We start from the raw sequence: 15909 nt of genomic DNA, 5'->3' as shown, positions 1-15909 counted from the left end.
GAGAAGTGATTGCTGGGCCTCTTGCTGAGATATTTGTCACAGGTGAGGTGCCGGAAGACTGGAGGTTGTCAAATGTGGTGCCACTGTTTAAGAAGGGCAGTAAAGACAAGCCAGGGAACTATAGACCAGTGAGCCTGACCTCGGTGGTGAGCAAGTTGCTGGAGGAAATCCTGAGGGACAGGATGTACATGTATTTGGAAAGGCAAGGTCTGTTTAGGGATAGTCAACATGGCTCTGTGCGTGGGAAATCATGTCTCACAAACTTGATTGTTACTTCTTCAGAAAACTCAAAGAGGATTGATGAGGGCAGAGCAGTAGATGTGATCTATATGGACTTCAGTAAGACGTTCGACAAGGTTCCCCATGGGAGACTGATTGGCAAGGTTAAATCTCATGGAGTACAGGGAGAACTAGCCATTTGGATACAGAACTGGCTCAAAGGTAGAACACAGAGGGTGGTGGTGGAGGGTTGTTTTTCATATGGAGGCCTGTGACCAGTGGAGTTCCACAAGGATCGGTGCTGCATCCTCTACTTTTTGTCATTTACATAAATGATTTGGATGCGAGCATAAGAGGTACAGTTAGCAAGTTTGCAGATGACACCAAAATTGGAGATGTAGTGGACAGTGAAAAGGGTTACCTCAGATTACAACAGGATCTGGACCAGATGGGCCAATGGGCTGAGAAGTGGCAGATGGAGTTTAATTCAGATAAATGTGAGGTGGTGCATTTTGGGAAAGCAATTCTTAGCAGGACTTATACACTTAATGGTAAGGTCCTAGGGATTGTTGCTGAACAAAGAGACCTTGGAGTGCAGGTTCATAGCTCCTTGAAAGTGGAATCACAGGTAGATAGGATAGTGAAGAAGGCGTTTGGTATGCTTTCCTTTATTGGTCAGAGTATTGAGTACAGGAGTTGGGAGGTCATGTTGTGGCTGTACAGGACATTGGTTAGGCCAGTGTTAGAATATTGCGTGCAATTCTGGTCTCCTTCTCATCGGAAAGATGTTATGAAACTTGAAAGGGTTCAGAAAAGATTTACAAGGATGTTGCCAGGGTTGAAGGATCTGTGCTACAGGGAGAGGCTGAACAGGCTGGGGCTGTTTTCTCTGGAGTGTTGGAGGCTGAGGGGTGACCTGATAGAGGTTTACAAAATTATGAGGGGCATGGATAGGATAAATAGACAAATGTCTTTTCCCTGGGGTTGGAGAGTCCAGAACTAGAGGGCATAGGTTTAGGGTGAGAGGGGAAAGATATAAAAGAGACCTAAGGGGCAACCTTTTCACACAGAGGGTGGTATGTGTATGGAATGAGCTGCCAGAGGATGTGGTGGAGGCTGGTACAATTGCAACATTTAGGAGGCATTTGGATGGGTATATGAATAGGAAGGGTTTGGAGGAATATGGGCTGGGTGCTGGCAGGTGGGACTAGATTGGGTTGGGATATCTGATTGGCATGGGCGGGTTGAACCAAAGGGTCTGTTTCCGTGCTGTGCATCTCTACGACTCTATGCCCCTCATGATTTTATGAACTTCTAGTAAGTCACCCCTCAGCCTCCGACACTCCAGGGAAAACAGCCCCAACCTGTTCAGCCTCTCCCTATAGCTCAAACCCTCCAACCCTGGCAACATCCTCATAAGTCTTTTCTGAACCCTTTCAGTTTCCACAACATTTTTCCTATAGCAGGGAGACCAGAATTGCATGCAATACTCCAAAAGTGGCCAAACCAATGTCCTGTACAATCACAACATGACCTCCCAACTCCTATATTAAAGCACTGAGCAATAAGGACAAGCACTGAAAGTGTAGTGCCAGTATGTATGAACCATGAGGCAGTAGTGAGGACTGCAGATACTGGAAACCAGAATTTAGATTAGAGTGGTGCTGGAAAAGGACAGCAGGTCAGGCAGCATCCAAGAAGCAGGAAAATCGATGTTTCAAGCAAAAGACCTTCATCAGGAATGGGCAGTGTCTGGCGTAGCCAACCTACTTCCAGTGCATGGTAGCATGGTCGTGATATTCCTGGATTAGTAACTGCTGTAATGTTCTGGAGTTGCAAGTTCAAATCCCACCTCTGTAGCATTGTATATTTAAATGTATCTAATGAATAAATAATTGTTTGGTAGTGCAGCAGTTGATTATTTCTGAATAAAAGACATATTTTCTATGAGTGCAGGAAAGTGGACTGGTAAAGGTAGTAGTATATTTTTGACAGTATGAAGTTGATTGAATCTGCACGATTCTGTAATTATAATGGCACATACAATTCTTCACACATACACAATTATGGTGGGATTTTCTGTTCATAGTGTGTGACATCAAAGGTCTAAAGTCCTTCAGCAGCAAAGTTACAGCAATTCTGTGATAGGCTTGTAGAATAAAGGTACCACATGGAGAAACATCTCGACTCTTGCTAATGCTTTCTAGAAAGTCATCCTAGGCTTGCAGTTGTGGATTAATTTTCCAAACTTCCCCCTATTCAGGACAGGGAAATGACTGGAAAGTTGCAAATATAATCCCTCTGTGTTCAAAAAGGAACGAATGAAACTGCAGCAAGTTAGCCTGACATCTATCACGGGAAAAGTGTTAGAATCAATTGTTAAAGAGATTATGGCTGTGAATTTAGAAAAACGCAAAGGTAGTTGGAAGAGTCAGCATGGCAGAGTAACATGTGCTGTGGAAAAAGAGAAGCCTAGAGATGTACTGGATATTTTCTAATTAACCTGGTCATAGATATTAAAACACACCTCTTGTGCAGGTGAGAATTGAATCTGTGCCTCCTGGCTTAAGAGGTAGGAACACTACCACTGTGTCACAGAAGTCCGCTAATAACAAATTTCAATTCATCTTTACCCACAACCAGGTTAAGTGCAACTTACACTCACATGAGGATAACAAGGCAACATCATTGATTCTGCCAAGTTAAGAAATTTGCCTTAATTTGACAGTTCACAGCAACAATAAAATCATTATTCTCTGACTGGGCCTTGAGCCAGGCTGCCACAGAGACAGAACTGGCCATTGAGAGATGTATCATACTTAGATTTACATAACACATTTGATAAGGTGCCACTTTTGAGTTTATTGCAGAAAATTAAAGTTCATTGTGTGTGGGGAAACATATTTGCATTGATGGAAGATTAACTGCCAGGCAGCAAGTACGGGTGGATGCATAATGGGTCTTTATCTGATTGGCAGGATATGGCAAGTGAAGTTCCACATGGGTCCATGGTGGATCCTTAACTTTTTACAATTTACACCAATGACTTAGATGGAGTGAAAGCATAGTAGCTAAATTCACAGGCAACATTGAGATTGGTAGGAAAGTATGCTTTGAAGAAGATATAGAAAGTTCTAGATGGATATAGATAGGTTGAATGAATGTGCAGTTGGAGTATTATGTGTAAAAGTGTGATATTGTTCACTTTGGCAGGAAAAACAACAAAAAAAAACAGCGTATTACTTAAACAAGGAAAGATTGCAGACTTCTGAGGCTGAGATAGATTTAGATGTTCTGGTGTACCAATCTAAAAAGGTTAGTGTGCAGGTTCTGTATGTAATCAAGAAGGCTATTGGGATGGTGCCCTTTATTACAAGAGGAATTGAACATAAAAGTAAACATGTTCTACTTTGGTTATACAAAGCAATGGTTATCCAAACCACTTCTCAAATATAGTGTGCAGTTTTGGTTTTCTTATTTAAGGAAGGATGTAAATCCACTGGAAGCAGTTCAGAAGAAGTTTATGAAATGAGTAAATTGTCTTATGAGGATAGATTTGACAGGTTTACGTGTGAGTTTACGTGTGAGTTTAGAAGAATAGGGATCTCTGTTGTAGGTGAATCCTGAAGCAGGGGCACGGCATTAAAATTAGGGGTCGCTCTTTTGGACAGAGATAACTAGATTTTTTTTTCTCTGAGGGTTTGACTGTCTGTCTCAGAAGACAGTGGAGGTGGGGTCATCAAATACTGTTAAGACAGAGCTTGACAGATGCTTGTTAGGTGGGGGAATCAAGGGTTATCAGGGATAGGTCTTTATCAAATATCTTCTCAAAATGTAAATATAGTATGTCCATCTTTATCCACATCACGTTTTACCCCTTCAGTGAACTCTAATAGATTAGTTAAACATTACTCCCCTTTAACAAAACCATGTTGACTCTGCCTTATTAACTTGAACTTCTCTAACTACTTTGGTATAACATTTTTAATTATTTTCTATTATTTCTTTTATTTATAATAGCTTCTATTATTTTCCCTGTGACATAGTTTAAGCTAACTGGCTGGTTCCTGCTTTCTGTCTTCCTTTTTGAATAACATTTTTATTCACTATCTTCCAATTTAATTCAACTGTCCTTGAATCTAAAGTTTGGAAAATTAAAACCAATATATCAATTATCTCACTAGTCACTTCTTTTAAGACTAGAATAGTATTCTTCAGGACCCAGACATTTGCCAGCCGACAATTTACTCAGAGCCACTTCTCTGATGATTGTGATTTTCCGGAGTTCCTTTTTCCCTCCATTTCATAACTCAGCACTGTCTCTGTGATGTTACTTGTATCTTCTATAGTGAAGACTGCTGTACTGTCCAGTTCAATTAGCCCATAAGACTACAGGAAAGAGGAACAGAAGTAGGTGGTCTAGCCCCTCGAGCCTGCTCCACCGTTCAATAAGATCATGGCTGATCTGACACTCCTCACTTCCTTTTCCTGGCCTTTCTCCATAGCCCTGGATTCCCTGCCTGATCAAGGATCTATCTATCTATCTCAGCCTTAAATGTGCACTTTATCATAGGACTTTACCTCCACAGCTCTCTGTGGCAAGACTTTCCAAAGACACTCAACCCTCTGAGATGAAGAAGAATTTCCTCTCTCAATCGTAAATTGGCATTCTGTAATTCTGAGACTGTGCTGTCTGGTTCTAGACTGTCTCATGAGTCAATTTTGCTGCTCGTTGGATGCTGCCTGAACTGCTATGCTCTTCCAGCACCACTGATCCAGAATCTGGTTTCCAGCATCTGCAGTCATTGTTTTTACCTCGTAACATTTATCCCGTCAAGCCCCTTAAGAATCCTCTCTCTATCTCAAAGAGATCACCTCTGATTCTTCTGAACTCCAGTGAGTAGAGACCCAACCTGTTTAAACTTTGCTCATAAGACAATTCCTCTATACTAGGGATCAGACTGGTGAACCTTCTCTGAACTGCCTCCAATTTTTCTTAAATAAGGGGACCATTTTCTACCATTTCCTTATTTTCCATCATTAATTTTCCAATCTGAATTTTTATAGGACCTATGCTCACTTTGTTATTGATTTTCATCCTTGAATATTTTAGAAACTCTTGTCCATTTTTATAGTTCTCACTAGTTTTCCCTCATGCATTAATGTTTCCCTCAGTACTAACTTTTTTTGTTATCCATTGCTGTTTTTGATAATCCACCCAATTTTCTGACCTGCCACTTATTTTTGCACAACTATATGCTTTCTCTTTAAGTTTGATATTGTTTTTAATATTTCTAATTTAGCACAGGAGATGGATCATTCATGCATAAAATATAGGAGAAGTACACCGTTCAGTCCATCGGGTCTGCTCCACTATTCAATTAATCATGGCTGATTTGATAATCCTCAATTCCATTTCCTCTCTTTTTCCTATAACCTTTCGTTCCCTTGCTGATTTAAAAATCTGTCTGTCTCAGTCTTGAATACATTTAATGAACCAGACTGGACAATCCTCTGCAGTAAAGAATTCTACAGATTCACTACCGTCAGAGAAGATATTCCTCCTCAGTTCTATCTTAAATGGATGATGACTGGCTCTGAGATTATGCCCTCTGGTCCTGGACTCTCCCACAAGGGGAAACAACCTCTCTGCATTAACCTTATCAAGCTCTCTGATAACATTATATGTTTCAAATAAGGTCACTGAGAATTATTCTAAATGGCACTGAATATGAGCCCAATCTCCTCAACTCACCCCAGAAGAAAATCCCTCCATACATGAAAGCAACCTAGTAAACCTAGTGAATACACCAATTCCAGTATATCTCATCTTAGTTGCCCCTCTTGAATGGCTTCCTGTACTCATCCCTCTGAAGCCCTCTTTGCCATCCAGACAAGCTGGAAGAACCCCAAACATGCTGCACAATTGCAAAGACTGAGGCTTCTTTGCTTCTGCCTTTGGTGTGGCCTATTAGGATTGAGATACTTTTGTTTTCTTTGTTATACATGAGTATGCAGTACAAGAGCTGGAAGTTATATTGAAGTTGATATAAGCCAATAGTTCTACCTCAGCTGGAGTATTACATTCAGTTCTTGTACTGCAATGAAGGATGGGAAGGCATTGGAGAGATGCCAGAAGTGGTTTATGAGAATGGTCCTAGGAATGAGGAATGTCAGTTATAAAAATGAATTCAAGAAATTGGGATTGGTTTCCTTGGTGAAGTAAAAACTTAGCAGAGATCTGATTAAAATGTATGAAGGGGACTGGACAGTGTAAATAGGAAGAAAATGTTTTCACTCGTAAAAAGATGGAGAATGGGAGAACACAGATTTAACATTACCTTTGAAAGAAGCAAAAGTGAACAGAGGTAAAACTTTTCAGATTGTGAGAGTTTAACTGCCTGAGAGTGTAGAGGAGGCATATTCAATTAAGGCATCCAATAGGGAATGAGTTCTTAATGAAAAGGAAGAATGTGCAGAGTTACAGGGAGAAATCATGAGAATGTTCATTTAGAGAGCCAGTTTAGATAGAATGGGCTGAATGGCCTCCTTCTGCCTTGTCAATGTTTTGTAATTTTGTGTCCCCTATTTGTACCAAATCTTGCAATAGTTGAAAGCAGATAAAGAAATAAACTTATAATCTTGTGATTGTACAATCTTTACTTAAAAGAACATTCACCAAAATGTGTCAACAAAACATATTTCCCTTGTTTTGTAAATTAGATCTTCACACTGTGAATAATTTTGGGAAAAGCTCCCCTGTTGCACTTCAAATGGTTCTATGGCATGTTTAATATATGTCTGAGACCACATGCTGTTTTGGCTTCATGTATATTCCAAAAGGCAATAGCCCTAGCAGTACAATAATCCTTCAGCATTCAAATGAAACATCCATCTAGATAATGAGCTTAACCCTGGCGTAGGATTTGAAATCACAAGTTCCTTACTCAGAAACAAGCATTCTATCCATGACATGTAAAGCTTGCTGAAAATGGAAGTGTAAGACCTCCTCTAAATTAAATAAGAGCTGCTGATGGTAAAGAAAGATTAGTAAATGCCACTTACTAAGTAGTTTATTAAACTATGAGTTGTTTAAAATGTGCAGCAACAATGAAAGAAGGGAAAAGAAACAATATTAAAATGTACTCTTCACACCTAAACGTGTATGTGATTTTCATTACAGATTTTCCATTATGTCAGATACAGACACAGAGAGCATCTTCATGGAACCCATCCATCTCTCTTCTGCAGTTGCTGCAGCCAAGATAATTAATGAAGGTAAGATTCTCATGTTCCTAGATTATCTCCAGAAATATGTCAAATTTTAATACATCCCCAGTCCCAATTTTAATTCTAGACACATTTTGTACAGGTGGGTAATGGGAGAAATCAAAACTCACCTATTGCCTCTGCAAAGAGGCCCAGGCATGTCTTATCTTCTATCATTACAATTACTTTCATATATAAAAGTAACGTGCACAACAGATTTGATCTTTCCGTGTTAAATCCTAAAGAGAAGTTAATATACTACTCCTTTGGAATATTTGGAACCTGTGTCTGAGCTCGAGAGCCATCCAGTGAAAGAAGCATGTTTCAAAAGTGACTTGACTTGATACTCACAGATTTAAATATTGTGGTAAAGTTCACTGGTACAAATGTAATCCATTATGAAGGATCTGCAAAATTTGAATGTTTAAACAATTAAGAATTATAAACCAGTTCAGATAAATTTAGATTCCAAGACTTGTGGGGAGAAACACAGAACACAATATACACAGAGTTTTATTTTGTTGAGTCACAATTATTTTGAAAGAAAGTCAAATAACACATTTTAAAATGTGACAGGTATTTGAAAGAAGTAAGTTAACATACTTTTCGATTTGGTATGAGATGGTACTTTGAGTAATGGATTGCTTCAAATCTGCCAGGATATTTGTGGGCGGCACGGTGGCACAGTGGTTAGAAGTGCTGCCTCACAGCGCCAGAGACCCAGGTTCAATTCCCGCCTCAGGCGATTGACTGTGTGGAGTTTGCACGTTCTCCTCTGGGTGCTCCGGTTTCCTCCCACAATCCAAAGATGTGCAGGTTAGGTAAATTGGCCATGCTAAATTTCCCGTAGTGTTAGATGAGGGGTAAATGTAGGGGTATGGGTGGGTTGCGCTTTGGCGGGTCGGTGTGGACTTGTTGGGCCGAAGGGCCTGTTTCCACACTAAGTAATCTAATCTAGTCAGATTTATATCCAGTCTTGGAGTCATAGAGATGTACAGCATGGAAACAGAAACTTCAGTCCAACCCGTCCATGCCGACCAGATATCCCAACCCAATCTAGTCCCACCTGTCAGCACCCTCCAAACCCTTCCTATTCATATATCCATCCAAATGCCTTTTCAATGTTGCAATTGTACCAGCCTCCACCACTTCCTCTGGCAGCTTATTCCATACATGTACCAACCTCTGTGTGAAAAAGTTGCCCCTTGGGTCTCTTTTATATTTTCCTCTCTCACCCTAAACCTATGCCCTCTAGTTCTGGACTCCCCGACCTCAGGGAAAATACTTTATTTATTTATCCTATCCACGTCCCTCATAATTTTGTAAGCCTCTATAAGCCTCCGATGTTCCAGGAAAACAGCCCCAGCCTGTTCAGCCTCTCCCTATAGCTCAAATCCTCCAACCCTGGAAATATCTTTCTAAATCTTTTCTGAACCCTTTCAAGTTTCACAACATCTTTCCGATAGGAAGGAGACCAGAATTGCATGCAATATTCCAACACTGGCCTAACCAATGTCCTGTACAGCCGTAACATGACCTACCAACTCCTGTACTCAATACTCTGACTAATAAAGGAATACCAAACGCCTTCTTCACTATCCTATCTGCCTGTGACTCCACTTGCAAGGAGCTATGAACCTGCACTCCAAGGTCTCCTTGTTCAGCAACATTCGCTAGGACCTTACCATTAAGTGGATAAGTCCTGATAAGATTTGCTTTCCCAAAATGCAGTACCTTGCATTTATCTGAATTAAACTCCATCTGCCACTTCTCAGCCCATTGGCCCATCTGATCAAGATCCTGTTGTAATCTGAGGTAACCTTCTTCGCTGTCCACTACACCTCCAATTTTGGTGTCATCTGCAAATTTACTAACTGTACCTCTTATGCTCGCATCCAAATCATTTATGTAAATGACAAAAAGTAGAGGATGCAGCACCGATCCTTGTGGCACTCCACTGGTCACAGGCCTCCAGTATGAAAAACCACTCTCCACCACCACCCTCTGTCTTCTACCTTTGAGCCAGTTCTGTATCCAAATGGCTTGTTCTCCCTGTATTCCATGAGATTTAACCTTGCTAATCAGTCTCCCTTGGGGAACCTTGTTGAACGCCTTACTGAAGTCCATATAAATCACATCTACTACTCTGCCCTCATCAATCCTCTTTGTTACTTCTTCAGAAAACTCAATCATGTTTGTGAGACATGATTTCTCATGCACAAAGCCATGTTGACTATCCCTAATCAGTTCTTGCCTTTCCAAATACATGCACAACCTGTCCCTCAGGATTCCCTCCAACAACTTGCCCACCACTGATGTTAGGCTCACTGGTCTATAGTTTCCTGGCTTGTCCTTACCACTCTTCTAAAACAGTGGCACCACGTTAGCCAACCTTCAGTCTTCCGGCACCTCACCTGTGACTATCGATGATACAAATATCTCAGCAAGAGGCCCAGCAATCACTTCTCTAGCTTCCCACAGAGTTCTAGGGCACACCTGATCAGGTCCTGAGGATTTATCCACCTTTACTCGTTTCAAGACATCCAGCACTTCCTCCTCTGTAATATGGACATTTTTCAAGATGTCACCATCTATTTCCCTACATTCTATAACTTCCTTTTCCACAGTAAATACTGATGCAAAATACTCATTTAGTATCTCCCCCATTTTCTGCGGCTCCACACAAAGGCCGCCTTGCTGATCCTTGAGGGGCCCTATTTTCTCCCTAGTTACCCTTTTGACCTTAACGTATTCATAAAAACCCTTTGGATTCTCCTTAATTCTATTTGCCAAATCTATCTCATGTCCCTGTTTTGCCCACCTGATTTCCCTGTTAAGTATACTCCTACTGCCTTGATACTTTTCTGAGGATTCACTCGATTTATCCTGTCTATACCTGACATATGCTTCCTTCTTTTTCTCAACCAAATCCTCAATTTATTTAGTCATCCAGCATTCCCTATACCTACCAGCCTTTCCTTTCATCCTAACCGGAATATACTTTCTTTGGATTCTCGTTATCTAATTTCTGAAGGCTTCCCATTTTCTAGCCATCCCTTTACCTGCGAATATATGCCTCCAATCAGCCTTTGAAAGTTCCTGCCTAATACTGTCAAGATTGGCCTTTCTCCAATTTAGAAATTCAACTTTTAGATCTGGTCTGTCCTTTTCCATTTTAAATTTAATAGAATTATGGTCACTGGCCCCAAAGTGCTCCCCTACTGACACTTCAGTCACCTGCCCTGCCTTATTTCCCAAGAGTAGGTCAAGTTTTGCACCTTCTCTAGTAGATACATCCACATACTGAATTAGAAAATCCTTAGGACAATATCCTTCTTTACAAGTCTTGTGGTGGATGATGTTTCTAGGTGTTCTATTTATTTCATGTTTCTTGCTTTGGATTTCATACCATCCGTGCTTCATTACTCCAGTGTTCAATCTAAATTTTAAATGGTTCCTTCATATCTAATGTTAATTCTTTAGTCTTTTGTATCTGAAGAGTTGAAACCCAAAGAAGTAAAAGTTGAGCCAATGTCACCAAACCTGATGGAATCAGCTGAGCAGCTACTGGTAGAAGATCTTTATAACCGGGTGAAAATAAAGTTTGATGACACCAGCAAATTCAACACTCCTTGTATCATGGACATTCAACGTGCACTGATGCACAAGATGGAGGCCCCCAGAGAACTAATGGATGAGGTGTGGCCAAATGTCTTCATAGCTGAAAAGTAAGTTTTAATAAGTAATATACTGTAAATGCAAAAAACTGAAATAAAACCAGAGAAAATCAGAAGGTCAGGTAATATCTGTGGATAGAGAAAATGAGCTTTCAGGTAGAATCATAGTATCATGGAGTCATGATGTGGACAAAGGGGGAATTGGGGAATTTTAAATTGTAAATGCTTTTCTCCTCTGAAGCCCAGACAATGAAGTATTGGTTGATTTACTCATGCAGGGGTTTCAGAAGCTTCTGGAAATACAATCATGTTCAGCTTCTGCCATTTCATGAGACCAGTAAGACTATCCATTTTTAAAAGAAACAGAACTTCAACTTGGAAGTACAGAAGATAAAACAATTTTCTTTGGGAATTCTCTTTATGTCCTCTGGTCATGACAATGACTACAACGTGGAAGGAATATCCAACCTGTCAGCTTGTCTCTGTATGAAAGCAATGCCAACTGATCCCTTACACTCACTCTAACCCCTATCCCTGCAATTTCTTTTTCTTTAGAATCTTACCATTCCCTTTTTGAAAGCCATGATGTCACATGCCTCCATCACATTCTCAGCCCATATGTTCCAAGTGCAAAACATCATTTTCCTCCAATCGCCTCTGGATCTTTTCCCACCCGCCTTCATTCAGTGTCCTCTAGCAATCAAACCCCTGCCAATGAGAAAAGTTTCTTACTTTCTATTCATGGCAGGCAATGGCCTAGTGGTATTATCGCTGGACTGTTAACCCAGAGTCCCAGGAAATGTTCTGCGGACTTGGGTTTGAATTGCGCCATGGCAGATGGTGGAATTTGAATTTGATAAATATCTGGATTTAGACTTTAATGATGACCGTAATCCATTGTTGTGTGTTGGAAAAATCCATCTGTTTCATTAATGCTCTTTAGGGAAGAAAACTGCCGTTCTTACCTGGTCTGGCCTATATGTGACACCAGACCCACAGTAATGTGATTGACTCTTAACACCCTCTGGGCAATTACAGAAGGACAACAAATGTTGGTCTAACCCAGTTATGCCCTCATCCTGAGAATGAATTTTTTAAAAAGTCCCAACCCTTCATGATTTTGAATAATTCTGTCAAATCTGCTCTCAACTTTTTCTAAGGAAAAGAAGTCCCCACTCCTCCAATCTGTGTGACTGAAGTGCCTCATCCTGGCACTTAATTAATCTTTATGCATCCTTTCTAAACATTCACATCCTTCCAATAGCACACTACCCAAAATTGTTCAGTTTACTACTGATGAGGTTGAACCAGAATTTCTAAAGGTTCATCATAATTTTGTGGCCTCTGGCTCTATCCCATTATTTCTAAAAGCCAAGACTCCTCATGTCTGTTTAACCACTTCTTCAATTTGTCCTGCCACTTTCAATGATTTATAACACATACCTCCAGGTCTCTGTGGTCCTGCATTCCCTTTGGAATCATGCCTTTCATATTGTCTCTCCTCAGTCTTCTCCCAAACTATATCACTTCATACTGCTCTGCATTAAATTTCACCTATTACTTGTGTACACCTATTCCACCAGCCTTTGTCCTCTTGAAGTTTATCACTGTCCTCCTCACCATTCAAGGTTTGTGTCATCTGAATTTTTTGAAATTTTGTCCTGCACATTAAGTCGGAATTATTAACGTATATAAAGAAAAGCAACAATCCTTGCTAGATCAATGATTATTCTTCACAACTGGAAAATAGTTGGAACTGTATCATGCTTTAAACAAATATAGACAGGGAAAGAAAAAGCATGTAAGGAAGGAGAGAATAAATGGACAAAGTGAGGACTGCAGATGCTGGAGATCAGAGTTGAAAAATGTGGCGCTGGAAAAGTACAGCTAGTTAGGCAGATTCCGAGGAACAGGGGAATTGACGTTTCGGGCGTAAGCCCTTCATCATGACAAAAGTCATTATGCTTTTATATAAAGGAGATGGTAATGGAAAACAAAAGATGCAAATGCTAGAAATGAAATAAAAACAGCAGATGCTGATAATCCATCTGTAGATGCTGCCAGACTTGCTGAGATGGTAATGGAACAAGAATTGTGTATAAAGGAGTTTAGAAGAAAAATGAAGGCAGAGGTTACAATCTGATCCTGAACAGTATTGAGTCCATAAGAGTGTAAAAGGTTGAATCAAAAGATGAAGTGCTATACCTGAAGTTTGTGTTGAGCTTTATTTGAACAGATTGTTTAGTGCACTAATTCCTGCACCATTGTATCCCTATCGTTCTCACTAATTTCCTCTCTTTCATTGTGAGCTCCCAGTATTAAACACTCATCATCAACTATACAAGTATTGGAGGAATATGTACAATGCCCATCAAATATCCCTTACAACCATTTCAATTTCTTTGTGTGATGCGATGTATTTGGTTTTTTTTTCCTGACGACAATTCTTTTGGTGTTCTGAGTGCTAATAGAGCACTGCTTTTAAGTAGTACAGTGATGAGAAAACAGAATGAAATGGCCAGCTGAAGGTAGTCTTCAAGAAGCTCCTGTGATGGCGTTGTTAAATTGGGATCGCCAGCCCGGTTAGTTCCTGAAGGCAAGTTTGTGACTGGAGAGTCAGGAGAATGTAATCAGTTTCCAGCCCCTTTCTTGTATTGTGTGTATCTTTATTCTACAATGAAAAAATAATAATGACTGACTGAGGCCGATAAGAGCAATGTAGTTGAGCAGCGTGTGCCCTTAGACTGGAACTGTAACAATAGGCAGCATGCAAAAGTGGGTATGTTGGTCTTGAAAGGTTAATTGTTGGTAGTGCAGAACTTAAATAGAGACACAAAGCTGAAACGTTTTGATTGTACTCATCAGAATGAGAATGCAAAAAGCAACATTGATACCAACTTATAAAACAAAAGAGGAAAGATGCTGATTGGTTTAAGTATCATTGGCATAGAGATGCAACAGGAACAATTCACTTTCAATCTCATCTCTCAGACCAGGCAGTTAGACTATGACTGGTCAGGGTATTGCCCTGGAAATACAGCAGAGATTAACAGTTTCAATAACACTTTTCTTCGCTAAATCTAATGGTGCAATGTATGTACAAGCTCTTTCTGTCTACATATAACAGGGTCCCATGTGTTAAAATATGTAGTCTCGAGCACACACCACACTTTGAGCCCAACTGATATTCTGAAATTGTTTTCTGGTATAATTCTTAGCACGGTCTAGGTTAGTTAAAAAAATGATTGTCCAATAGCACAATCACATGCTTTCAAGTACAAGCTGGTTAAGCTTGATTGTTTTGCTACCTGCTGCACACTGACAATAGGATGAGTTGTTTGATATGATCTGCCAATCATTGGGATATGCAGCCTATTTATCTGGTATCACACCAGTATTAGATCACTTTACTCATTTGTGAAGGAGGAGAAACATTTTAGCTCCTGGTAAATCTAGTCCTTGTGTCCTAGGCCTGATGGCTAAAGATAAGAAGCTTCACCTTGAATCAGTAGTGGAAGGTTCTAAGTGGGGGCAGAAATAAAAGCAATAAAGGTGATCTGCTTTATATCACAGTTGCCATGAACATATTTATAATCCATGTAGAAGGTCTGCCTCTGAGCTTCACAGACTGCTTTCACTTTTCTGTAGCCACTTGGCAGGCATTATTTTGAGAAGGATGCCACAGTGCTGGTGCATCTCCTCATGTGCAGTTTCCTCAACATGATGTCTAAGATTTTTCATTAAAGGGGGCATTCCTGCCTGTACCTTGCAAATCATATGATTCATATTTTCCAGCAGCTGCCACAGGGCTGTTCGCCACAACAATGAGTGCTCTGTGTAGGCATATTTCAAAATGCTACACTTGTCGTTTCTGACTTCTATCCTAACAGACACCAGTTATCCTCTGAGATTGCTAACAAAATGATCTTACCATGCAGCTTACCACCGCCTTCTCAAGGACAATTAGAGATGGGCAGTGAATGCTAACCCAGCCAGCGATATCCACATCCAATTTGTAAATAAAAGAAAAAGTGAATGGAGTGTGAGCAGCAATAACCTAGTATTCTGGCCTTGTAGCCATGTATTTTTCAGAGCACCTGACATAATGTTACTGTGAAAAGTGTCATAGTTCTACAAAGATGCCTGTAATATACTTATATGCCCTAAATTATCATTTTAATTAGGTTGAAATGGGAATAAGCTTTAATTTTGTTTTTTTTTTTCAGGGGTGCAACTGTGAATAAAGTTCGTTTGAAACGATTGGGTATAACTCACATCCTTAATGCTGCCCATGGTACGGGTGTGTACACCAAGACAGACTTTTATGCAAAAATGGAAATTCAATACCTTGGAATTGAAGCTGATGACTTTCCTGATTTTGACCTATCCAAACATTTCCGTAAAGCTGCAGAGTTTATGGATGAAGCACTTCTAACATACAGAGGTAAAAAATGATTGGAAATTGCAATGCTAATCGAATTAGGGCATTGTAAGGTATGGTATAGGCCCTAACGGGATTGGGTGAGCCTTGGTCTTCTATAGATGGCATTGTGGGTTTAGTTGCTTCCATAAATTGAATCTCATACTCTTGATGTTTTGGAGTTGCCTGACATGGCCCAATTTACATCTATAAAATAGTCCAGAGTTAACAATATAAAAACATATCCTACTTTTTATACGTATTGGATATAATTGATTATATTTCATAGGTACATCTCATCTGCCCCTCATGTCTTTAGATTAG

At 40.0% G+C, this 15909-nt stretch overlaps 1 protein-coding gene across 4 annotated transcripts in view; it reads left to right on the top strand.

The window, feature by feature from the left end:
• dusp27 (dual specificity phosphatase 27) overlaps window positions 1-15909 on the top strand; it is a 43863-nt gene that overhangs the window by 15436 nt on the left and 12518 nt on the right. For 3 of the 4 annotated variants that reach the window (XM_060833114.1, XM_060833116.1, XM_060833117.1), the window contains exons 3-5: window positions 7403-7497; window positions 10988-11216; window positions 15392-15609. In XM_060833114.1, the coding sequence (XP_060689097.1) occupies window positions 7403-7497; window positions 10988-11216; window positions 15392-15609 (542 nt within the window). Of the gene's footprint in view, window positions 1-7402; window positions 7498-10971; window positions 11217-15391; window positions 15610-15909 lie in introns of those variants that run through there. The other variant, XM_060833118.1, reaches the window with a different exon arrangement.

This window comes from Hemiscyllium ocellatum, chromosome 12 (assembly GCF_020745735.1).
Source record: "Hemiscyllium ocellatum isolate sHemOce1 chromosome 12, sHemOce1.pat.X.cur, whole genome shotgun sequence".
Lineage (NCBI taxonomy): Eukaryota > Metazoa > Chordata > Chondrichthyes > Orectolobiformes > Hemiscylliidae > Hemiscyllium > Hemiscyllium ocellatum.
This window is presented reverse-complemented; position numbering and strand designations above follow the sequence as displayed.